A 23,916-nucleotide genomic window follows, 5' to 3' on the forward strand; every position below is an offset into this window, starting at 1 on the left:
TGGGAACAGCACTGGGGAATTGGGGGAAGGGGAACAGACAAGTTGCTGTCCTTTTGTTCTTCAGTCTAGTTGTGGAGGACGTTGCTTCATTGGCCCAAGTTGGCACCATCATTGCTCTCTTCCCAGGGGAGGCAGATCAGTCACCAGCTTCTGGAAAGCCGCTCACCACAGCTGCTCATCACTCACGCTGGCTGCTGGCTACTCACGGTAGCCCATGGCAACCCACTGCAGCAGAAGTCTATGCCCTTGCCGGCGACTCACGGCAGCCCAGCTGCAGGTTGAGCTGTTGCTCAGCATCTTAGTTGTAGAGGGCAGTGTCACTGGCCTTCATATGTGGGATCCGAACTGGGGCCCTCTGGCATCCCAAGCCAGCTTTTAATCAACGTGCCACTCAGCCGGCCCAAGCTCCAATAATTTTTGACCGGTGATCAAACTTGTGTGTGGTCTTGCATTGTCGCGATGGAACACAAGTCCTTTATAATTAACAGGCTCTGGATGTTTCTGGATGATGGATTCGTTCAAACTGCCCAATTGCCGACAGTACACATTCGAATTGATTGTTTGGGTTTTTAGTAAGAGCTCGAAAAACACGACACCTTTAAAATACCACCACACTGAGAGCATAAAATTCCTCTGATGAATGTCTGCTTTCTGATGTCATCTGAGGCGAAGCATCACGTCAGGAACAAGACCGTTTGCATACCACATTGTTGTAAACAATCCACTTCTCACCGCTAGTTATCAGTCGCTTCAAAAAGGATCATTTTTCTCATGTTTGATGAGCATATTGCAGATGTTTATACACGCCATCAAATGAACGTCAAATGAGTTCATGCGGAAACCAAATATTGAGCTTGCTTACGTATCTGTTTCTTCAGGTGTCGGGAAGGCTTGAATGATGGATGTTCAATGTTTCTGCAATCTCTTGTGTCATGTAATGTGGGTTTGACTCGATCATTGCCTTTATTTTGTCATCATCAACCTCAGAGCATAGTTGAGGTCAAAATCACCAGCACGGAATTTCTTGAACCATCTTTGGCACTTACGTTCTTGTAGAGGATTGTCACTATAAACTTTATGCAACTTTTCACAAGCTTGACGCATGTTCTTCCCTTTATGGAAGTAAAATAGTAAAATATGGCAAAAATGAACAGCTTGGTTTTCCATCTTCAACTTGTTGTAAAATCTTCAAAACTTAACCAAATTCTCAATTTTTTTTAGAATGAAACTAGAACTGTCAGCTGTCAAATGACATAGTAATAACATAGATGTGAATGACTCTAGTACTTTCAAAAATGAACTATTGCCATCTGTCACAAACATACGTTATGATTTTTCCGACAACCCAATAGTTCTTAGGTTTATTGGGTTGTTGGAAAAGTCATGACGTATTTTTTCTATGTTTTTCATTGCAAAAATGCGTCATGACTTTTCCAACAACCCAACAGTTCTCTTGAGTAACTAAAGACCTAACTAGGACAGTATAAAATATAGAAAAAAATATTTTAAAGGTTTTATTGGGGAATTGGGGAAGGGACCAGCCAAGTTGTTATTCTTCAGCAGCTCGTGGCCTCTAAGCTCAAGGTGCTGTGTTCAATCTTAGTTGCGGGTGAATGCAGCCACCATCCCATGCGGGAGTCGAACCAGCAGTCTTGTTGTTAAGAGCACACGCTCTATCCACTGAACCATCTGGGCGGCAGCTCAGCTTAAGATATCAAGTTCAGTCTTAGTTGTGGGTGGGCATAGCCCATCATTGAACAGGCAATCTTGTTGTTACACCAGCTGAGCCATCTTGCCACCTGTTGGCAGCTCAGCGACAGCTCAGCTCAGACGCAGCATCACTGTCCCTTGTGGGAATCGAACCAGCAGCTCTGTTGCTCAGAGCCACTTGGCCGGCCTGAGGAATTGGGGGAAAGGGGAACAGACAAGTTGCTGTCATTTTGTTCTTCAGTCTAGTTGTGGAGGACGTTGCTTCACTGGCCCAAGTTGGCACCATCATTGCGCTCTTCCCGGGAGAGGCACATCAGTCGCTGGCTTCTGGACGGCCGCTCACTGCGGCTGCTGGCCGCTCACGCTGGCTGCTGGCTACACACGGTAGCCCATGGCAATCCACTGCCACAGGGGCTGCAGCCTACGCCGTCGCCGGCGACTCACGGCAGCCCAGCTCCAGGTTGAGCTGTTGTTCAGCATCTTAGCTGTGGAGGGCAGTGTCACTGGCCCTCATATGTGGGATCCAAACCGGGGCCCTCTGGCATCCCAAGCCAGTTTTTAACCATCGCGCCACTCGCCCGGCCCCCGAGAAAAATATTTTGATGGCACATAATTTTTGCCTTTGAGGCAGAAAACGTTTTCATATCAGTAGCAGACCAACAGTGTTGTAACAAACTTTCTCTTACTTAGCAGAAAGAGAAAACTTAATTTTGCACCAGCTTACTTTTGATATTTAAATTTACTTAATCGCATTTAGCTTAACCATACATAAAATTCTTTCAAGATTTTCCTTTACAAACCTTCTATAACTTTCCCAGTTCCTATTAGTTTGTCTCTTAAAATCTTTATTTCCCAATCTGATTCATTGAGTCCTAAATACATTTCACCCTTCTGGGAGGATATGTGAGCATCATTGGTTAGAAAGTCTCACACTATCAGGTGAGTTGGGGCAGATTTGAGTAATAAAAATAGATGTTGCCCCTTAACATTTCCTAGTTAAAAGGGAACAGGTTCTGATTTAAAAACAGACATTGACTAGATATCCCTACCATTTGTACAGAAGGTTTACTCCAAGGGAGAGGGCACTTAGCCGTGTGGTGTTAACAGATAAAGTAGCCCCAGTATTAGTAAGAAGAGGAAATGCCCTCATAGTCCTTGGAGCAACCCTATGCTTGTTTCTATTTTCTTTCTTTTTCTAAACGTTATTTTAGTTTTCTACAGTCCTTAAGGTGACCTGACTTTTTACAATAAATCACATTCCTCTACAGGAATTTCCTAAGCAAAACTTTAATTCTGTTGCTTTGCTTTCAGAGACCAGTAGGTGCATTAATTGGAATAAATCAGAAAAGCCAGGATTATATGTTCTAACAATTAATTCAAATTCCGTTGCGAACTCATCAGGGTCCTAATGAGAGTTGGGGGGATCTTTAGATTTCTTAGTTCTGCCTGCATACAATCGCAGATTCCCCTCAACCCAAGACCAGCTCCTCTCCAAAGGGAGCTGCAACAGAGGTGCAGAAGAGAGAAAGAGAGATAGAGAGAGAGAGAGAGAGGAAAAGGAGAGTAAGTCCAGACAAATAAAACACACATTGGGACAGCCGAAGCTTCAGGAACCTTTAGTTCAGAGACAGTCTCAAACATTTTCTTGGGCAGGCCAAGTGCTCAGTTGGTTAAGAGCACGAGCTCTGAGCAACATGGTCACCGGTTCGATTCCCACATGGGCCAATGAGCTGTGGCCCAAGCTGTGCTGCTGCTGAGCTGGTGAGATCACGTGCTCTTAGCAGCAAGGTTGCCGGTTCGACACCCGTACGGGATGGCGTTGGGAGCTGGCTGGAATCAGCCAGGGACACTGAGGCTTTAGGTTGGCAAGCTTGGGTCTCCAGGTGGATACAGGCCTGGGGTGAGCGGCCTTGGAGCAGTTTGGTGGGGACATGTGGGACAGTGCTTCTGCCTTAAATTGCTTCCAGACAACGCAAGCGCAAAGAGTAAAGACCCCAGCTTGCTGATAAGAAAAACTTATGGACTAAGGGACTCAGTTGCTCATGGACTATGGACTTGCAGTTTCACATACATCACCACTCTGTGACTTTCCACCATGGACCTGCTTCACATGCTTGGGACTTTCTACTGTGGACTTACGGATAGTTCCTATTTGCCTCAGTTTAACCTTGCCTAGCTATATCATTGGTTTATATTGTATATAATATAGCTTGTTGCTGAGGAGAAATTGTTTCTCCTCAGCCCATGAGTTTTAGCTTTAGGGAATCACTCCCTAAAATGAGGAAATTGCTTCCCCTTAAAAATCTTGTATGCCCAATAAACGAGGTCTCAGTTTTGCCACCAGCAGACTGAGTCCCTCCTGTCCCTACACTTTGTCTCTCTTCTCTTTTATTTCTCGTCTCCCACCCAATCCTCTCAGGGACCCGTTTGGTGAGCTCCTGGCTGACGAGCCAGGGGCGTTCGGTTGAATGAGCTGGTCTCATTCAAGATGGTGGGCTGCACCACACACACACACACACACACACACACACACACACACAACTAAGATTAAACATGGCACCTTGAGCTGAGCAGTCGCGAGCTGACAATGGGCAGCCAGATGGCTCAGTGTGCAACAAGGTTGCCAGTTCAAATCCTACATGGCATAGTGGACTACCCCGGCCCCCACGCCACAACTGGATTGAAAGCAGCGACTGGACTTAGAGCTGAGCTTGCACCCTGCACAAGTAAGATTGAAGGACAACAACTTGATTTGGAGCTGATGGGTCCTGAAAAAACACAATGTTCCCCTTCCCCAATTCCCCAACACTGTTCCCCTACCCAATTCCATAAAAATGTTTAAAACAAAAAAATTTTTAAACTAACTTCCTGGAGAGAAGAACATAACTCTGTACCATTTCAGAGGCTTCTATTTGCCAATTGATGTAAACCTCCCATTCCATTTAGTTTGGCTTTTAAACTGGCTTTTTCTAATTGTGCACACAAATATTTAGATGTCAAAAAAGCTCCATTTTGGCCATCTTAAGCTGACATCACTTCTAAATAAATCTTTTTATGATGTAAGTACTTGTAAGACTTCTAGGAACTGTACATCTATCTGCAGGAGAATTAATGACGTTGGAGTCTGGGAGTTTGTCAGCCTTTGAGGCACGATTTCCTATGTTAAGTTTTGGTTTTCTTTTTTTTTTTTAAGATTTTTATTGGGGAATTGGGGGAGGGAAATAGTGCTGGGCAATTGGGGAAAGGGGAACAGACAAGTTGCTGTCATTTTGTTCTTCAGTCTAGTTGTGGAGGACATTGCTTCACTGGCCCGTGTTGGTATTATCATTGCGCTCTTCCCGGGTAAGGCAGATCAGTCGCCGGCCTCTGGATGGCCACTCACAGCGGCTCTTGGCAGCTCACACCAACTGCCAGCCCCTCACGCTGGCTGCCAGCCACACATGGTAGCTTATGGCAGCCCACTGCAGCAGGGGCTGCAGCCTATGCCATTGCCAGCGACTCACGGCAGCCCAGCTCCAGGTCGAGCTATTGTTCACCATCTTAGCTGTAGAGGGCAGTGTCACTGGCCCCCATATGGGATCCAAACCAGGGCCCTGCTGTTCAGAGCTGGCGTCTCAAGCCAGCTCTTAACCAACGCGCCACTCGGCCAGCCCAGTTTTAGTTTTCTTTTGAGATCTGCAGAGTCTGAACAAATATCTAGTGATATTATGTAGTGGGTTGAATTGTGCTGCTTATGGGTTGAGCTCCAAGCAGCTGTAACATCCCGACTTCCTTTAACCCTCTTACATGACTCAGTTTCTCTCCCCAGCTGTCTAGCACAACCGTGAGGACTCAGAGCGCTAGGTAACCAGCCTTTATGTGTGAGTGCCCGAACGAGTCAAATATTTATTTACAGTTGTGTTGAAATTCCTTATGGGGCCACTGCACGTTTTGAGGAGTACTCTCAAACACCTCCACAAAGATTCTTAGTCACCTAAGAATGCCTGAAATTCGAACTGGAGAGAGTAAATGCCCCTTATCTTAGTAATTGAACAAGTTCAGACTGTCATTTATCTGGCAAAACATTTTGTTCAGACTTGCATTAAGCAATTCCAATTGAAAAGCCAAAATTAAAACCAGACACCCATTTTGTTTTTTCCTGTCCAAGAGTCACCTTAACTCTTGTCCTTAACCTGGGTTATCTCAACCCTGCCACCTTGAGGATTTAAAAACAACTCAAATAAAGTCAGGGTCTCCTGGGGCCGGCCCAATGGCTCAGTTGGTTAAGATCTCACTCAAGAATGCGAGCTCTGATCTACAGGGTCACTGGTTTAATTCACGGCCCGAGCTGAGCTGCCAACAGGTGGCAGGATGGCTCAGCTAAAAAAAAAAAAAGAGGCAGTGAAGTCAGGGCCTCCTAACTTAAAACGGGGAGGTCAGGAATTCCAAGAAAAATTTACCCAAGTTCACCAGATGCAAAGCAGGGAGCCAGGGGGTACAATGGGCCCCTGCTGGTACCTAGCACCAAATTTGTATCTGCAGGGTGTTCCTGGGTGGGCTTTTTGGAATCCTGTCTGACTACACAAAGTAATGTCAATGAAAAACATCCAGCCTAAGAGAAAACTTGTAAGAGTTTATTTGAGCCAACTGATGACAATTATCAGAAAGCAAAACCTCAACGGATTGAGCAAATGCTCCACAAAATGGCAGTTTGCAGCTTATTTTATACATAAAAATCAAAGGACAAAAGTTACATGAAATCCATTGGTGATAGATTAAGGAGGTGGGAGAAAGTAAAGCAGGGGGAAATCTTTGGATAGGATAAAAGTAAATTGGAGAGACAGGTACTTCTTTTACATAGGTGGATGCAGGATAGTTAACATTCAGCACATAGAGTTGCTAATCAGGAGACAAGCATAATAACAGGAAATTTTATTTTTTTTTTGAGAAAGTTGGCTGATGCTTTATACTTTATTGTTTTGGGGGGGAGGTGCTCAGGAGCTCTCGGTGGGGCGAGCCCTCTTCCTCTTCAGCGTCACGGGCTTCTGGCTGCGCAGGGTGGCGCTGGCTCTGCGGATGGCAGCCATGCGCAAGTCCGGGCGGTACTTGTTCTTGCGGATCATGTGCCGGATGCTGCTGAGGGTGGCTCGGCCGTTCTTGTTGATGGTGGTCCGCACGTAGGAGGTGGCTGGCTTTCGCTGGCCGGATCTCCGCTTCATGACGACCACCACACCTTTGCCCTCGGCCGCTGGCTCCACGCCCACTGTCTTGCGGTGAATCAGCCCATTGTAGCGGAATGAGCTGCGGGCCTTCAGATTATTGGGCTCAGTGCTGTATATCTGCTTGATCCTTTTGATCAGGAAGCTGGAGCAGTTGCGCACGACCATCCATTGTAGATGTGCGGACATGGCGACAGCTCCTCTCGTTGCTGTAGCAGTAGACGGAAAGAGCAACAGGAATTTTTAGTTTCCAGCTCTGGTCTGGAAAAAGGATTACTGACATTCCAAAGATGTTATCTTAGGTGCAAAAAGATAACAGACAAGCCCTCTGAAAAGGCACAGATTAACTTTATGAAGGAAGCTTAAGATACAACTTCACACCATGGCCCACTTAGTTATGACATTTTTCATGCTCACGCCATCTTATGTGGTGGTTATTTTCAGTCTCCTGAGCTGTCAGGTTAATATGTGGCCCCTTTTCAGTCCACAATCCATTTCCTCTTCTGTTTTTCATTGACATTTAATTTTTCTGATAGCAAAGGGACTTGTTAAAAAAGGAAATTCAACCAAGTAAATTTGAAGACCTAATTGATTTAAGTGATTCATGAATGGGCAGCATCCCATCTAGCAACCAGAAGGGTGCTCTCAGGGGTTGTACCAACTGGAAGGTTTCTATAGGAAGCAGGGTGGGGCAAGGGAGCTATTGACAAAGAAAAGGAAGTATTTTGAGCAAGGATGTCTTTTCTTTGGGGGAGGAGAACAGGAAGGGTTTTTATCATACAGATTGCCTCTTTTTCTATTGAGGGGGATGGGTTGGAGAGGGTCCATGTGATAGATTACCTTACTGGTGTTGACCAGAAAATTCCAGTCTGGTTGATTATGTTTTCTGAGAGAGGCTGAAACTGCAATGAGATCAGGTAGTAAATCTATGTTTGGTATCCTAGGTTTTTGGCAGGAGCGACACCATCTTGGGTCTACGTTTTTTTCTTTAACACTGACGCACAGAGTTCAGACCCCTGCACCGGAGGAGGGGGGCGAGCGCACACAGCTGCCCAGAGGCAAAGCAGAGGTTGGAATTCCTCCCCTTCCTAACCCACCCTTCCTGTTAACTTTGTACTTAGTGCTCCGCACTGAGGTCGCCTCTGGAACCTCAGTAGTTTCCAGCGTTTAGTCGGGTGCCGCTTTTATGGGCGTGGATACCCTAGGACCCCAACAGAACGACCCCGTGGAAGCTGGAGCGTGGAAGCCTAGGACTCCAGTTCCCAGCACCCCGCGCAGTGATGTTTGGCCATTGCCCTGGAGATCCGAAAGCGCATCGCCTTCCAGCGCGGAAAGCCGCAGGAAACTACGCTTCCCAGAAGGCGTTGCGCCATGCACATTGGGCCAATGAGGGTGACGGGGCCGGACTTCCGGCGCCCGGGACTGTCACTTTGCTGCCGGGCGTCGGACTAGACCGGTGTTGCGGGCTGAGCGTCGCTGTCTGGCCAGATATCCAGGCGTTCTGGAGACCCGAGGCGAGGACACGAGGAAGGCGTGGGCGCAGGGTTCGCTTCGCGGGAGCCGCGACCGCGGGCCGACGGCTTCGCTCCCAAGCCTCGGTTTTTCCGGGGGTAGCGTGGGCGACCCCGTGGGGCCTTCGGGCTGCTCTCAGAGCCACGTGCTCTTCGGCCCCTGGGGCGCTCTGGAGGCGTCGCCCTGGGCGTCTGCGCCCTTGACCGATCGGGAGACAGGCTAGGAGCTGGGGCGTCCGGATCGGCCGCCTCAAGTGCAGGTTTCGATGTCCGCAGCGGCACAGGTTTGTAGAGTCCCAGACCTCCCACCCACTGGGACCACACTTACATGGACTTAAGCCCCAACTGAGGGAGGGATTTTACCTGGACGTCTTGGCCCTTGATTCGCCTTAGGCCCCAAGGGGGTGAGGTGTGGAAGTTCCAAATGAAGGATCCCGCTCGTGCAAAAGCTGGGAGGGGTGACAACCTAGGTGTTTCCTCAACTGAGCTTCTCAATGTGGCGCTCGGGGTGAGAAGACAGGTATATCTGAAAGTCAAGCGGAGGAGTTAGGACTATCCCAAGGGCGCAGGAAACCATGTAAGATTTTGAACAGAAACTGGACATGCTTTAAATTAGGATTTTTAACGTATCCCACCGTTTCCCGAGTGGAGAAGAGGCACAGAGGAGGGGGGTGGTGTGCAGGGAGGAGGCAATGATGGCACGTGGACCATATTAGTTCAGTGGAGACAGGAAAGCAGTTGAATTCTGGATAGATCTACTGATCATCAGGTGCAGGGTGTGAATGAAGGACCATCAAGTTTTTTAGTCTGAGCACCAGAAGTATGGAGCTGCTGCAGACAAAATAAAAAATTTGAAGGGAAAGAGCAGGGTTCAGGGGAAAATATGGAAGAGTCTGCTGTGTCCTAGAATGGAGGCATCACGTGGACCTGGAATTGTAGATATCCTAAGACAGAGTCCTGGTATTCTGAGCCGAAGCAGGCCCTGGGAATCAAAACGTAGGAGGGGATTTCATGGACTTATCTAGGGATGGGCAGTTAGGGCTCTAGAGGGATCAAGAGATGCTGGCAGTCTCTGTGGCACTCAGGAAGTCTGGCAGGGGGCTGAGGAAAGGGAGGGTGGTAGCCAAGAGAGGAGGAAATAGAGGGAACTGGCTCCTGTGTGCCCACCTGATCCTTCAGGCCACCCCTCTGGAGAATGGTAGGGATCAGCCAGTCCTTCAGGCTGGGGCAGCAGCCTTTAAAAGGTCAGGCATATTCAGCAGGGACATCTAAGGCCTAGATAGGGAGAGGGCCCAAACAGGTGAGGGAAGTTGCATCTGCAGAGCTCTGGGGGAGAAAGGTGAACGTTTGAGGGACATCGGGGATGTAGCCATTGGGACAGGGAGTTGGGTCCTGGGTCACAAGGCCATAGCTTAGATTATGTCCATCTTCCCCTGCCCACTGTTATAGGGCCTGATGGTCTTTGAAGATGTGGCTGTGTACTTCTCCAGGGAAGAGTGGGGCCTTTTGGATGCAGCCCAAAGGGCCTTGTACCGCCACGTGATGCTGGACAACTTTGCGCTTCTGGCCTCGCTGGGTAAGACCCTGGGTCCTCCATGGGAAAGCTCAGTTGTTGCCAGGTTGGTTCAGCAGCACTAACCCCTTACCTCCTGGCAGCCTGTGAACAGCCCCACACCCACTGGCTGAGTATCCCTGTCCGGCTGTGGCACTTTTGTACCTGGACTCAGTACCTTTCCTTTGGCGCTGCCAACACTTTTCTCTTCACAGGCACCACTGAGCTGTTTCTGTGAGCCTTGACTTGTGGTGCAACCTGTGGGTTTTCTTGGTTACACAAATGATAGCATCTATGTCCCATGAAGACCTGACACCTACCATCTCTTGGGCAGTTGATTGTCCTGAGCTGGGGCTGGCCTCTCACTTGCTTGTGTCTCATAGGACTCTCTGCCTCCCGACCCCGTGTAGTCATCCAGCTTGAACATGGTGAGGAGCCCTGGGTCCTCAGTGGGACAGATGTGACCTTGGCCAGGAACAACCAGAGGAGGCCCAGCCCTGGTGAGTGGGGTCAACCTATGGCCAAGCTTCTGTCCCCTCTCCCCACCCTCCTGGACATATTCCTCTCCTGCTTCCCACCAGATTTCCTTCTGTTCTTCTACCATTAGCCTCTCCTGAAGGCTCCAGCCTTGGCTGCCCTCAGGGGGAGCTCCAAGAGCACCCTCAGGATGTGCTAAGACCTGCTCAGAAGCCTACTGTAAGCCAGGGTGTGTGGCCTCAAAGTCTCCCTGTCCTACCTTACCACCTTATCTGTGGGGCCATTCCTTCCTTCCTTCATGTGTTCATTGTTCTTGAGCACTTGCAGTGGCCAGTCCTGTTTCTGGCACTGCGGGTGCAGCCTTGACCAGGATGCTCCTGGTCCTGCCTTCGTGGGATTTACCGTGGTAGGGGACAGGCAGTCAGTAAACAGTTTGTGTGTAAAACTATAGCATCAGGGAGCCATCAGTGTAAGGAACAAAAGCAGGAAGGGTGTCTGGCTCCTTTTCTCCCCAGCTTCCACACCCAGACTTTAGGGTTTCCCTTGCCCACCCGCTCGGTCTGCCCTGGTCACCTCCTCCTGGTAAGGATGACCCCCAGGCATCCATTGTCTCTGTGCCTTCAGGTTCCCAGCATCTGGCAGAGAACAGAGATATTTCTGGAGAAGCAGTGTGGCCAAGGACCTTCCAGAACACCAGGGTCCTTCCCACCACTGCTGTCAGCATGGGTGGGAAAAGCCTGGGGAGTCGGCCGGCCACCTCCTCATCCCGGGAGAGAAAACCCTCGGGGGTCTCCGTGATCTATTGGGAAAGGCTCCTGCTAGGCCCCGGCAGTGGTGAGGCCAGTGTCAGTCTGCGGTTGACCTCCCGGCTTAAGGCTACCACCGGCAGCCCAACCACAGAGAAAGCCCTCACAGACCACCTGGGGCCAGGAAAGCAGCCAAGGGCGCCGGAGCGGCAGAAGCCGTCCCCGCAGGAGACCCCGGGGAGAACCTTCCCAGGCCACCCCGATCTCGAGGCCGGTCACGCTGAGGGGGATCGAGGAGTGCGGGTGGTGTGGCAGGAGCCTCAAAGACTCCCTGCCTACCAGGAGCCCCCGACCTGGGATGAGCTGGGTGAGGCCCTCCCTACCGGTCCTGGCCTCCTCTCGGGGGAGAAAACCTTCGAATGCAGGGCGTGCAGCAAAGTCTTCGTTAAGAGTTCCGACCTGCTCAAGCACCTGCGCACGCACACCGGGGAGCGGCCCTACGAGTGCGCGCAGTGCGGCAAGGCCTTCAGTCAGACGTCACACCTGACGCAGCACCAGCGCATCCACAGCGGTGAGACACCCTACGCATGCATGGCCTGCGGCAAGGCCTTCCGGCACAGCTCTTCGCTAGTGAGACACCAGCGCATCCACACGGCGGAGAAGGCCTTCCGCTGCGGAGAGTGTGGCAAGGCCTTTAGCCACGGCTCCAACCTCAGCCAGCACCGCAAGATCCATGCGGGCGGGCGGCCCTATGCCTGTGCACGGTGCGGCCGCCGCTTCTGCCGCAACTCACACCTAATCCAGCACGAGCGCACGCACACAGGCGAGAAGCCGTACGCCTGCGCGCTCTGTGGGGCTGCCTTTAGCCAAGGCTCCTCGCTCTTCAAGCACCAGCGCGTGCACACTGGCGAGAAGCCCTTCACCTGCGCGCAGTGCGGCCGGGCCTTCAGCCACAGTTCCAACCTCACACAGCACCAGCTGCTGCACACGGGCGAGCGGCCCTTCCGCTGTGGGGACTGCGGCAAGGCCTTCGCCAAGGGCGCCGTGCTGCTCAGCCACCGGCGCATCCACACAGGCGAGAAGCCTTTCGTGTGCACTCAGTGCGGCCGCGCCTTCCGTGAGCGCCCTGCCCTCTTCCACCACCAGAGGACCCACACAGGTGAGAAACCCGTGCGGAGGCTCAGGGCCAGTGCGGGCCTGAGCTCCCAGACCAAGCCTCCGGGGGCATTGTCAGCTGGCACGCCTGGGAGGGAAGCCAGGCCTACTCCCAGGTCAGGCCTCGCTGTGGTGCCTAAGCCAGCTGAGGCCTGAGGTCCCATATCTCATTTCCGACCTCTCGACCTCTCCTGAGTCCCTTCCATGGCTAAGGGACAGGGTCCTTTGCAAAGGCCCTGTGTGTGCACTGCAATTCTATCTGCATATGGTGACAGGATTTGCCACTTCAGCCACAGCTGACTCCTTCATCCCCTGCAGAAAGGTCGGGAGGAGGGATATAGAGGCTAGGACTTTGGTGGGGCTGAGACATTGCAAAGCCAGTGAGTGGCAGGATGACAGGGTGGCGCCACTGCTCACATTATCATGACTGGGTGCTAAGATGGGGATGGCAGTGCCAGGATAGAGTGGAGACAGTTCGGAGAAGTTTTTTACATCCACACAAACTGGCTGCTTTGCCGACACTCAGGATATTACCCCCAGGCCTGGATTCATCCAAGGCTTCCTGGGAGCGGGCCCAGTGGGCGAAAGGTCATGTTGGGGTTGATGCTGGCCTTTGGCTCTGAGCCTCAGCTTCCTCCTCTTGGGGAAAAAACGAATTCCAGACTCAGAGGGTATTTGCCGTATCCTGACAGACAGGCTCTTGATAAGGCCAACATGTGCCAAGTGCCAGTTCCTGTTCTGAGTGCTGTGAAATGGCTCCAAACAGCCCTGTGAGGTGGCTGCTGTGGGTGGTATCCCCGCTTCTTGTAGGAGGAAACTGAGGCACAGAGAAGGGGTGTGAGTTGCACACAGCAGAGCCAGGCCTGGCATCCAGGCAGCTTACCACTGCACCCTGATGTTCTAGTCTGCTTACTGCGAGGGCCAAGTGAGGCCTGGCCTGGTTCCCTGAGCATGGCTGACCCACGGGAGGCGGAGGTCCTTGGGAAAGACAGATGGAGAATTATGGCTCCCCAGCCACAATCGTTCCAATTCTCATCCAAGCCTCAGCATTGCTGTATCCTGTTACCAAAGTCAAGGTGATAGGAGCCTTTACATCCCACTGTATGACAGGAGGTGACTGAAATGACAGGTTTAGAGGACACAAGATGGGGCTGCTCATTTCTGCAGGGCCCGGGGGCCACATGCCCACCTATTCTCTGGCCATACGTGATACCTTCCCAAGATCCGCCTTCAGTGTGACACTTCCACACAACAGGCACACTGAGGCAGACAGGTGCAGGGGTGCTCAGTTTGCTTCCTGTGGCCCTTAGCAGACTGAGGTCCATCTTGTCTTCTTGTCTCATGCCTAGGGAAGTTAATGGTCTTTTTACTGGGAAAAAAAGACTAGAAGTTACAACTTGAAACGGACATATATTGTAAATTGTTGCACAGCTTTAACCTCCCCTCCCATCGAATCCAGAGAGGCTCCCTGATAAAGGTTTTTGTTTTTTTAATGTGTGAATGGGGGCTGACCAAGTGGCTTAGTTGGTTAAGAGTGCAAGCTCTAAGCAACAGCGTTGCCAGTTCGAGTCCCACATGGGCCAGTGAGCTGTGCCTGAGCTGAGCTGCTGACAAGCAGCTGAATGGCTCAGTGGTTAGAGCATGCACTCTTAGCAACAAGGTTTCTGTTTAGACTCCCACATGGAATGGTGGGCTATGCCCACCTGCAGCTAAGATTGAACACGACACCTTGAGCTGAGTGGCCGCGAGCTGCCGATGGGCGGCCAGGTGGCAGCTGGACTTGAGAGCTGAGCTAGCTGCGCCCTCCACAACTAAGATCGGAGGACAACAACTTGGCTGTTCCCCTTCCCCAATTCCCCAAATAAATCTTTATAAAAAAAAAGGCCTTTGGCCCTTTGAGCCTTTTGAATCTTTTGAATCACACTTTTGCTCAGGCCCACTCCAGTCCCTTTGGAGTGTACTTTCTCTTCTAATAATGGCCCTTGAGCCACTCCTTTCTGTTGGGCCCGCTTCTACCTCTTTGAAGTGTACTTTTTCTTCTAATAAACTGCTCTTTCACCACTTAAAAAGAAAAAATCTATATTTAAAAAACAAACGGCCGGCCGAGTGGCGCATTGGTTGAGTTGCCTTGGGACGCCTGAGCAGCAGGGCCTGGGGTTATGATCCCACATGTGGGCCAGTGACGCTGCACCCTCTACAGCTAAGATGGTGAACAACAGCTTGACCTGGAGTGGGGCTGCTGTGAGTCACCGGCAATGGCGTAGGCTGCAGTGGGGCTGGCCGGCACCTGGCGTGCACTTTTGTGAGCTGCTGTGAGTGGCCATTCAATGGCTGGCAAGTGACTGCCTCACCCAGGAAGAGTGCAATGATAATACCAACATGGACCAGTGAAGTAACGTCCTCCACAACTAGAGTGAAGAACAAAAAGGACAGCAACTTGTCTATTCCCCTTCCCCGATTCCCCAACGCGGTTCCCCTCCCCCAATTCCCCAATAAAATCTTTAAAAAAAAAAACGTGTGAATGAATGGTAACAGCCAGATTTCACCCTAGCACAGTGCAGACCTGCCCTCAGGGCATATCATTGTCACAGAGCTGTGAGGACTTGGCTTCAACCTGGGTCCCTTTGAGAAGCCACAGGGAAGAGATGCAGCCTGTCTAGCTCACTGAGGGGCTGGGATAACTGTGTCCCCTTGGCAGCTGGAGGCGGGGCACCAGGAGACCTGGACAGGGTGGGGCTGCCCCAAATAGCAGCTCTTCTAGGAGTTGGGCCTTTGTGGATCCAAGCTGTGGAATCTGAGTCAGAGGCCACAGTAACCCAAAAGGTTAACCCCAGTCCAGTGGGTGCTCCTGGCCAATCACAGCCGGGCCGGCCGAGTGGCGCAATGGTTAAGAACTGGCTTGGGACGCCAGAGGGCCCCGGTTCAGATCCCATATATGAGGTCCAGTGACACTGCCCTCCACAGCTAAGAGGCTGTACAACAGCTCATCCTGGAGCTAGGCTGCCGTGAGTCACCGTCGACGGCGTAGGCTGCAGCCCCTGTGGCAGTAGGTTGCCATGGGCTACCGTATGTAGCCAGCAGCCAGCGTGAGCGGTTGTCCAGAAGCCAGCAACTGATCTGCCTCGCCCAGAAAGAGCGCAATGATGGTGCCAACTTGGGCCAGTGAAGCAACGTCCTCCACAACTAGAGTGAAGAACAAAACGACAGCAACTTGTCTGTTCCCCTTCCCCCAATTCCCCAGCGCTGTTCCCATCCCCCCAACTCCCCAATAAAAATCTTAAAAAAAAAAAAGACCTCACAGCCATCTGTCATACACAGCACAGACATGGTCTTCCTACTCCCCACCTTCCAGCAGGACCTATCTTCCACCCCAGGAACCTCACAAGTTCCTACAAGGATGGGGAGATGGGGGTGTGGAGAGGAGTCATGTAGGACCCAGCTCCCCAAGACCCTTCAAGGGCAGGTCCTCCAAGCCAGGCTTCCTGATACCCTGTGGGACCCTGAGCCATAGTCCACCTCTCCTGGACTCATCCTCTCTGCTCTGCTCTGGTCCCTACCCTTACCTTTCCCCAGGCTGGCTTCCATGAGGGAGCCTTGAACAGGTCACATCCGCCTCAGTCTGGACACCTGTGAAATGCAGACACACCCTGATGAGGATTCTTCTGGGGACCCATGGGATTCAAGAGCAAAAGCATCTGTTGAACTCCAAGTGGGTACCTAGAATCACATGCAACCTTTTCTGCACCTGGGACATGCCAGGGAGCCCAGTTTCCAACCTGAGCCGTCATGCTGGGTCTGATGCCCTTTCCTGCTTCTCAACCAGCCTCCTCCCGTGTTCCTTGAGCTCCTCCTGGGTAAGGCCCTGGGTCTCTGTTCCCCCACCTTCCACCAATCCACCCCTCCCACTACCCCGGACTAGTCAGTGGCCTCCACCCTGTTCCTGTGGAGGTTCCAGCAACCATGAGCACCTTCCTTCCCCCATGTCTTGAGCACCCAACTTCCCCCTGTTACTCTCCCCCAAACCTCTGTGGCATGTTGGGCCCTGTACTGCCAGGCTGGCTGCTCAACCCTGAATAGGCTGTGAGTTTAAGTGTCTCCGGTCTTTCTGGGTCAGGATGTTGAATTGAATACATGCTTCTCACTTGGTTCAAAAGCCCACGGAGGGCCAGCCAATTGGCGCATTGGTTAAGAGCTGGCTTGGGACGCCAGAGGGCCCCGGTTTGGATCCCACATATGAGGGCCAGTGACACTGCCCTCTACAGCTAAGATGCTGAACAACAGCTCAACCTGGAGCTGGGCTGCCTTGAGTCGCCGGTGACGGCATAGGCTGCAGCCCCTGCTGCAGTGTGTTGCCATGGGCTACCATGTGTGGCCAGCAGCCAACGTGAGCGGCCGTCCAGAAGCCGGCGACTGATCTGCCTCACCCGGGAAGAGCGCAATGATAATACCAACATGGGCCAGTGAAGCAACGTCCTCCACAACTAGACTGAAGAACAAAAGGATGGCAACTTGTCTGTTCCCCTTCCCCCAATTCCCCAGCACTGTTCCCATCCCCCAATTCCCCCAATAAAAATCTTTAAAAAAAAAAAAGCCCACTGAAACCACAGAGAGTTTAAAACACAAACCCTGTGGGTTTATGAGGATGAGGATGGTGAAAGAGAAGGCAATGACAATGGTATTTTGAAGCTAGATGGGGATGCAGGAGTAGTCACGACTTAGGGTAATTCAGATAGTGAGCTGCCACTGTGCAAAGTAGACAGAGGTCCCACCAGTCTTACGCTGCAGAACTTCAGAAGGCTTGAAAACCAGCCACCCCCTAAGGGGAGACCTAAATTATGACAGGTGGGAAAATACTGGAGAAGCTGTAAGAGCTTCAGCTCTCTATTTACACGGTGGATGGCAGGAGACTTATTTCTGGAGCATCCACACAATCCAGAGGAAAGACCTAAGCCCCCACAAAACAGCCCAATCTCATGACACTCCTGGGAAGACTTGACAGGCCCCAGCCAGGCACATGCTCAGAGCTTCAAATCATGACAAGCTGGCATCCAGGGATTCCTAGGTAACAGAAGGAACCAAAACAAACAGGTAGATGCAATTTAGGACTGAATAAACAAGTCACGGTTCAGCCACCTGATGTATGGAAGCAAAACTGGCCCTATCCCACAGTCAATTTTTTTTTCTGTTTTTTTTGTGTGTGTGTGTGTGGAGGGCCGTGTCACCGGCCCTCAAATGTGGGATCCGAACCGGGGCCCTCCAGCGTCCCAAGCCAGCTCCCAACCATCGCGCCACTCGGCCAGCCCCACAGTCAGATTTTTAAAAGGATAACACTGCCTGTTGAGATAAACTAAAAATAATGGCCACCTTACTAGTTCTGGCTCCCCAAGTAAGTAAAAGGTTGAGCATGTCACATAAACCTGGACAAAAATCTCCATCCTTCCCTTTGCAGCACAGTACTGATGATATCTGAAGATGTCAGATTAGGTATAAATCATGGGGCAGTTTTCTCATCAGTAAATGGGTGCCCACAGGGGAAGGGCGCTCAGCGGAGGTCGAAAGAAGGACCCCAGCATCCTCCTCCCTGGAAAAGGCCCATGGATCAGGTCGGCCTTCTCAGGCGAACCCCGCTTCCTTCTGGGACCACTCGGACTCTAGTTTCTGCCGAACTAGTACATTACCCAGGCCGTCACTTCTGGCCTCCAGGGAGGGCAGGGCGACGCTCCAGCCGTTGCCTTGGAAACTTCTGCTTTCGTGGTTACCAAGGGAACAGATGGGCGACCAAAAGGAAGCCTCAGGAAGAGCGCTGGGAGAGGGTCCTAGGCGGAATGCAAGCTCTGATTGGTTAATACGTCATGACGCTCCTCACCTCGCTTACCAATAGGAGCCAGGTGTGTTGTGCACATGCGCAGGATTCTAACGTACCGTCCATCTCGGTAGTTGGTGAGTCCTAGGGCTCGGATGTAAAGGAAGAGAGGCCTCCAGTGAGGGAAGAGAGGCCTCCAGTGAGGGGAGCGAGCCCTCCAAACTCTGCTCCTTTGCAGAGGACGAGGAAGGGAGCACCTCAGTCATGAGAAGCCTCCGAAAATGAGCATCCGCTGGCAGAGGCTGCGCCTGTCCTTGCTTGCTGAGGCTCATGGGAAACGTAGTGGGGGCGGGGGACGGTGTCTTTGGCGCATGAGTGTGATTTGCCAGAGCAGCGTCGCCAGGGCAACGCGCGGGCTGGGCGTTCTAAGAGGTAGGCGGGGGCGGGGCGGTGCCATTTACCGGAAGTGGCATCGCGACACCGACGCTGAGGCTGAGGTGAGCGCGGTCCGGGCTGGGCTGGGCGCGATTTCCATTACCATGACCCGGCTGGCTCTTGGTCCTTGCGCTTGGGAGCGCCCGCCTACCTCCCGGCATGCCCTGCGTGCCCCACTCAGAACCTTTGCTCAGGACTTTTCCTCTCACCCAGAACACCGCTCCGCCTCCTCTGAGAAGACTTCCTTCCTCTTCCATTTTTGGGAAACCGACTCCAGGGGTCAGGCCTGGTGGAGCCAGTCTGAAAGGCTCCCCAGGTGGGCGTTTCATTCCAGACCCCCTTCAGGGCCCGGTCACAGTTGCCGGTCACAGTTGCCGGCTCAGGACTCCACGCAGCTCATGGTTTTGCTTTGCTTTAGCTTTTCACATGCATGGCGCAGATGATGTGGGTCATCCACAGCTCGGTATGGTCAGCAGGCTCGGAGTCCACGGCAGCCCCTTCCTCACCCTAGGGCACAGACGTGCCCCGTCCCTGTAGCCAGTCCCTTAGGGTGCCCACTTTAGTCAGCATGTCCCGCCATAGCCAGCCTGGCCCCACGACAACCACTGTCCCTTCCCACCCTGAATCACCACCTCCCTGGCTTCCTGTCCCTCAGCCTCCTGTGGATTGACTACTTCCTTCCCTCCTCTACTGGGCACGTCCCCTGGCTCCTCAGCCTGACCTTGGAAGCCTGTGATGACTCCCCATGACTACCTGTCAACCATCATCTCCCAGCAGTTCCCTGTTCTACCCAAATGTTGGCATTTTCCTGGAAGCTCCATTGGACAACCTGCTTCCAGGCACTTGTCAGCTCCCAACAACAGCCAGCTCCTGTGACTCCTCTCCATGATGCATCCCCACCAGGGTCCTCTCTGTCCTGGCCTCAGCCCCAAGGCTGGTCCTGTCTGCAGGCGTCTGCCTTGCCCAGGCGGTGGCCTCTTGGCTTGCACTCTGATTCCTCCTTTTCTGCAGGTCTCTCCGCGGCTTCAAGAAGACTTCGGCACAACAATGCCATCCTCACTTGGCCCCCCATGCCTGCCCTCCATGGACCCCACAGCCACCCTAGAGGAGATTGATGCAGCTCGCCTGCGCTTCCGGGGGTTTTGCTACCAGGAGGCAGCGGGTCCCCGCGAGGCCCTGGCCCATCTGCGCGAGCTGTGCCACCAGTGGCTGCGGCCTGAGGTGCACACCAAGGAGCAGATGCTGGAGCTGCTGGTGTTGGAGCAGTTCCTGGGCGCACTGCCCCCTGAGATCCAAGCCTGGGTGCGGGGGCAGTGGCCAGGTAGCCCTGAGGAGGCTGCAGCCCTGGTTGAGGGGCTGCAGAATGACCCTGGGCAGCTGCTGGGCTGGGTGAGTATGGCCAGTATTGGCTTGTTGGAGGGACAGAGTGAGACTAGAGCCCCTGTGACTTGCCTCTCCCCTTCAGATCACAGCCCATGTTTTGAAGCAAGCAGTGTTTGCGGTAGCACAGAAGACAGAGGAGTCCTTGGGGAGCCCCCCCGCTTCAGGGATAGTGGAGCCCCTCAGGGAAGCTTCTGGGGAGGGACCACAGGATGCCCAGACCAAGGGGTCTGCCCAGCTCAGCTGCAGCGTGAAAGAGGAGCCTGATGCTGACAGGCAAGAGATAGGTAAGAGTGGGGCCGTGTTAGGCTGAGCTGCTGGCGGGAGTGTGGGCATCCCTGGCTGGGATGGGGACCAAAGAGGGACCACAGACTGCAGAGCTAGGTCCCTGGGAGGCAAGAGGAAAGGACTAGCTGGCTGTGTGCCATGTGACTGGGACACACTGTAGCCTCCTGTCTGCTGGCAGAGGAGGGCCAGGGCTACAGTACCAGCTCCTTGTCTGCCCTGGCTCACCTGGGCAGCCCCTGACCCCCGTCTACCTCGCTTCCTAGTACCCTCCAGTCCCCCAAATCAAGCCCAGTCCCGCAAGGGGCCCCTTGGACAGCGGGCACCAGATTCTGAGTTCTTCCATCCACCCAGGATTCAGGTGAGCAGCCCCAGGTGAGGGTGCAGGGAACAGTGGGAGGACAGTGTCCTTGGTGGCCACTCTACTTTGCCAGTTTTCTAGGCTTCTTGGCCAGCGACTCTTGTGCTGTTTGCTGCCCAGAGTGGTGTTGGTATCAGGGTTCCCTGCAAGTCTTAGGGGACAGAGGGACAGTCCGGTGGTCTGTACAGTTGGGAAGGTTTTTAGAAATCTGGTTTAGAGTGACTGGAACTAAAGTGAGGGATGGTTTCCTCACTTAGAGAGAAGTGAGTCAGTGGGTTGCAGCTCTCAGCAGTCTTGAGCTGGCACCTTCATGTGCAGGTGGGGAGGGGACAAGATTCCCAACCTTGGCAGGAAAGCCTGAGCACCACGCAGCTGTCCTGCCCCCCAACACACCTGACATTGGAATGGAGAGGCTCTTCTTTGGAAATGCCCACAGCCACCACTGCAGCTGGGTGGAAGCTCATCTGAGGGCCCTGCTACCTGAGTGTGGGGTAGCAGGATCCTGTCCTCTCCCAGCAGCCTTGCTTCTAAGCCACTCCCCTCTGCTCATCCCAGCCGAAGAGCTGGTTGGGATGTGCTTGGTGCCTAAGAAGTGGCACAGCAGGAAACAGGCAGGTGGCAGAGACACCCTCCACAGCCTCTTCACCTCCAGCCAGCACCATCCTGGATGTGGGTCAGTGTGATTGCTGCCTCCCTGTGCCTGACTTGTCTGTCAGGACTTATTTTTCCCAGCCCAGCAAAGCCCCACCTAGATGATGGGAATTCTGGGAGGAGAGGAAGGAAGATCCCTCCCCCCAAAGCCTGCAGAGCTCACCCTATAGCAACCTGCAGGACCCAGCCCACCACCCCCACCCCACCCTCACCCTCTGCCCACGAGCATCATCTGTGACAGGTGGGCGGGGGGGGGCAGGGGCTGCACCTCGTAACGCCAGCCCTCCCGCAGCCAGGTGCCCACATCTGGGAATGCTGGCGGCCCTCCACAGCTCTCCAAGAAGGGTCTCTGTTACGAGAGGGGTCCCCAGGCCTGGCCCTTTGCTCTCGGTGCAGCACACGGCTCAAGGCATGGTGGTGGGAACAGCCACATTTGCCCCTGCCTCTCCAAAACCCAGGAGGCCTCAGCTCAGCCTGTCCACCCACAGCGTGGGGTGGGGCAGCTCAGGAGGATGGGTACTGGCAGCCGCTGCCAGGTTAGCTTCAGACCGCTATCTCCTCGCCCTGCTTCCCCAACACTGCACTTCGAGTGGAGGGAGTGGAGGCCGGCAGTGATGGGTTGCGTCCCCACAGGAGGAGTGGGGGCTACTGGATCCGTCGCAGAGGGAGCTGTATTGGGACGTGATGCTGGAGAAGTACGGCACGGTGGTGTCCTTGGGTGAGGACCAGCCACGCCCCCCACCCCTCTCCCCACCCCTTGCTGCCTGCTTTCCCTTGTGCATGCCTGCCTTCTCCCTCCTTCCCAAGGGGCGGCCGTGTCACCCGCCAGGGTCCCCACTCTGTTCCTCTTTTGCGCCAGCCCCTCACCTGCCCCTGTGCCAGGACAGGTGCCTGACCTCCCCCCATCTCAACAGGTTTACCGCCCCCCAGGTCAGACGCGCGGGCGGAGTCGGAGACCCGGGCGCCAAGCACAGGGATGGACAGCAGAGGAACCCTCCGCCCGGGTGAGTGCTGCTCCGTGTGACACACGCGGGTCACCCGTTCTCGGGCGGGTGGGAACTTGTGCCACGCACACACCGGGGAGAGGCCAGCCGACATTCTGGTGCCAGAGCCACTAGGTCGGCCCCTTCTCTTTCCCCTAGGAAGCGATAGCGAGAGCCACCATGAGGGTCCGCCCGGCTGCCCCAAGGCACTGCTGCCCTGTGAGGGCCCGTCTGGGACCGCTGCGTCAGCCCCACCACCACTGGTGCTGAGCCCTGCACTGAGCAAGCCCTACATGTGTGAGCAGTGTGGCCGCGGCTTCAACTGGAAGTCAGTGTTCGTCATGCACCACCGGACACATGCGGGTGGGCAGGGTGCAGGGGCCTCGGCGCTGGCCATTGGGGACACTGAGAAACTGCCACAGGGTCCCCGGGAGCCAGGTTTGCCCCGCCACCACCGTCGCACGCCCTCGAGCCCCCACAGCTACGTGTGTGAGGAGTGCGGGTCCAGCTTCAGCTGGAAGTCGCAGCTGGTCATCCACCGCAAGAGCCACACTGGACAGCGGCGCCACTTCTGTGGTGACTGTGGCTGCGGCTTCGATTGGAAATCCCAGCTGGTCATTCACAGGAAGAGCCACAGGTCGGAGGCGCCATGAGTGACTGGAGAAGGTAGCCTCGCCTTGGGGGCCTCAGAGTCCTTGAATGCAGCCCCTGCTGCTGGGCCTGGGTCTGGGAGACTTAGAGGCAGCAAAGGTCACTGGAGTGAATCAGGAGGGTCCCTTGCCCCTGGCTGTCTACCCCCAAGAGCCACCTGGGTGCAGGAGAAGAAGCTGCTCCCTCCCCTCTTGCCTGCCTTCTGGAGTGAGGCATGGGTTCGAATTCACCACTGACCAAGCTCGGATCTCCCCACCTGTGACATGATGTAAGCTGACGACTCCCGCTACCCCTGGGATGTCGCTGGCTTCAGGTGGATGCTCAAAAACTGCCCCTTCTCACCCCTCTTGAAGCAATGGTGTCCTCAGTCTCTATTTGGAAGGTCCACAAGAGCATGGCCTGCTTCTGTTTGCAGGCAGATGGAAAACTAATGGCCTTCCATGTGTGTTGTAGATTTTTAACAAATTCTAGTTTTGTAATAGGAAAGTTTCTGCATAAGAATCCTGATTCCTGGCTTCTGCTGGTCAGAAGGTCAGCAATACCGCTTCTCCTGCCTGGCAGCTGGAACCACAGAGCATCTACCCATGAGAAGGCCCATTGGCCCTGGCCCCAGCCTACCTTGTTTCTGAGCTGCCCACATCACTCCCCCAGCCTCGTTATCCTTTGAGTTCTCGCATCTCAACTTGAATGGACACTAAGGGAAGTTCTTTTTCAAGTATGGGTGGACAAGGGTGTTCTCTGAGAAAAAAGGCCACAAACAGATGTCACTTAGTCCATGTACACCTGCAGGTCAGGGCTGCATCCCCACAGCCCACACTGTTGGTCAGTTGGTCACAAAGAAGAAAAAGGCTCGGCTGCCTGCTGCCCACAGAGGTCTGTCTGGATTCCTGTGCAGTCATTCAGGACTTTAGTCAGTGCACTATACTAGTTTCCTGTTGTTCTAACAAGTTTGGTGGCTTGAGACAGCACAAGTGTATTCTCTTATGGCTCTGAAATGAGTCTCACTGGGCTAAAATCA

General features: G+C 53.4%; 3 protein-coding genes across 18 annotated transcripts in view; 2 read left to right on the top strand and 1 right to left on the bottom strand.

The window, feature by feature from the left end:
• LOC109377082 (zinc finger protein 324A-like) overlaps nt 1-12,521 on the top strand; it is a 60,045-nt gene extending 47,524 nt beyond the window's left edge. For 4 of the 5 annotated variants that reach the window (XM_019633308.1, XM_019633309.1, XM_019633306.1 and 1 more), the window contains 4 exons: nt 7,853-7,977; nt 9,869-9,995; nt 10,355-10,471; nt 11,073-12,521. In XM_019633308.1, the coding sequence (XP_019488853.1) occupies nt 7,853-7,977; nt 9,869-9,995; nt 10,355-10,471; nt 11,073-12,505 (1,802 nt within the window). In that variant the 3' untranslated portion in view covers nt 12,506-12,521. Of the gene's footprint in view, nt 1-7,852; nt 7,978-8,008; nt 8,704-9,868; nt 9,996-10,354; nt 10,472-11,072 lie in introns of those variants that run through there. The other variant, XM_019633311.1, reaches the window with a different exon arrangement.
• On the bottom strand, nt 6,323-18,363 carry LOC109377090 (60S ribosomal protein L28-like). 5 transcript variants are annotated; one of them, XM_019633333.1, is made up of 4 exons: nt 18,216-18,301; nt 15,913-15,976; nt 8,783-8,945; nt 6,366-7,117 (listed from the first exon to the last, which is right to left on the bottom strand). In XM_019633333.1, exon 4 carries the CDS (start codon nt 7,095-7,097, stop codon nt 6,684-6,686), a length of 414 nt encoding a protein of 137 aa, XP_019488878.1. In that variant the 5' UTR covers nt 7,098-7,117; nt 8,783-8,945; nt 15,913-15,976; nt 18,216-18,301; the 3' UTR covers nt 6,366-6,683. The 5 variants fall into 5 exon arrangements, 4 of the variants coding, with proteins under 4 accessions (XP_019488879.1, XP_019488878.1, XP_019488876.1 ...); XM_019633335.1 differs by lacking the exons at nt 6,366-7,117; nt 8,783-8,945 and adding exons at nt 13,556-13,718; nt 18,028-18,165 and having other exon boundaries at nt 18,272-18,363; XM_019633334.1 differs by lacking the exons at nt 15,913-15,976; nt 18,216-18,301 and adding an exon at nt 9,055-9,579 and having other exon boundaries at nt 6,323-7,117.
• On the top strand, nt 18,253-23,866 carry ZNF446 (zinc finger protein 446). Of its 8 annotated transcripts, none has more exons than XM_019633318.1 (8): nt 18,253-18,289; nt 19,599-19,976; nt 20,053-20,254; nt 20,519-20,613; nt 21,557-21,800; nt 21,898-21,982; nt 22,195-22,268; nt 22,407-23,866. In XM_019633318.1, exons 2-8 carry the CDS (start codon nt 19,635-19,637, stop codon nt 22,898-22,900), a joined length of 1,536 nt encoding a protein of 511 aa, XP_019488863.1. In that variant the 5' UTR covers nt 18,253-18,289; nt 19,599-19,634; the 3' UTR covers nt 22,901-23,866. The 8 variants fall into 8 exon arrangements, with proteins under 8 accessions (XP_019488863.1, XP_019488862.1, XP_019488864.1 ...); XM_019633317.1 differs by lacking the exon at nt 18,253-18,289 and adding an exon at nt 18,503-18,584; XM_019633319.1 differs by lacking the exon at nt 18,253-18,289 and adding an exon at nt 18,598-18,649.
• Nucleotides 23,867-23,916: the final 50 nt, after the last annotated feature.

This window comes from Hipposideros armiger, unplaced genomic scaffold, assembly GCF_001890085.2.
Source record: "Hipposideros armiger isolate ML-2016 unplaced genomic scaffold, ASM189008v1 scaffold_1286, whole genome shotgun sequence".
Classification (NCBI taxonomy): Eukaryota; Metazoa; Chordata; class Mammalia; order Chiroptera; family Hipposideridae; genus Hipposideros; species Hipposideros armiger.

Excerpts from the sequence above, each read along its gene's own strand:
- LOC109377090 (XM_019633334.1), bottom strand. The coding sequence starts at position 7,097 with ATGTCCGCACATCTACAATGGATGGTCGTGCGCAACTGCTCCAGCTTC.
- ZNF446 (XM_019633314.1), top strand. The coding sequence starts at position 19,018 with ATGGCGCAGATGATGTGGGTCATCCACAGCTCG. Across the intron at positions 20,255-20,518 it reads TGCTGACAGGCAAGAGATAG|TACCCTCCAGTCCCCCAAAT; the intron begins GTAAGAGTGGGG and ends CTCGCTTCCTAG. Across the intron at positions 21,983-22,194 it reads CGGCACGGTGGTGTCCTTGG|GTCAGACGCGCGGGCGGAGT; the intron begins GTGAGGACCAGC and ends ACCGCCCCCCAG.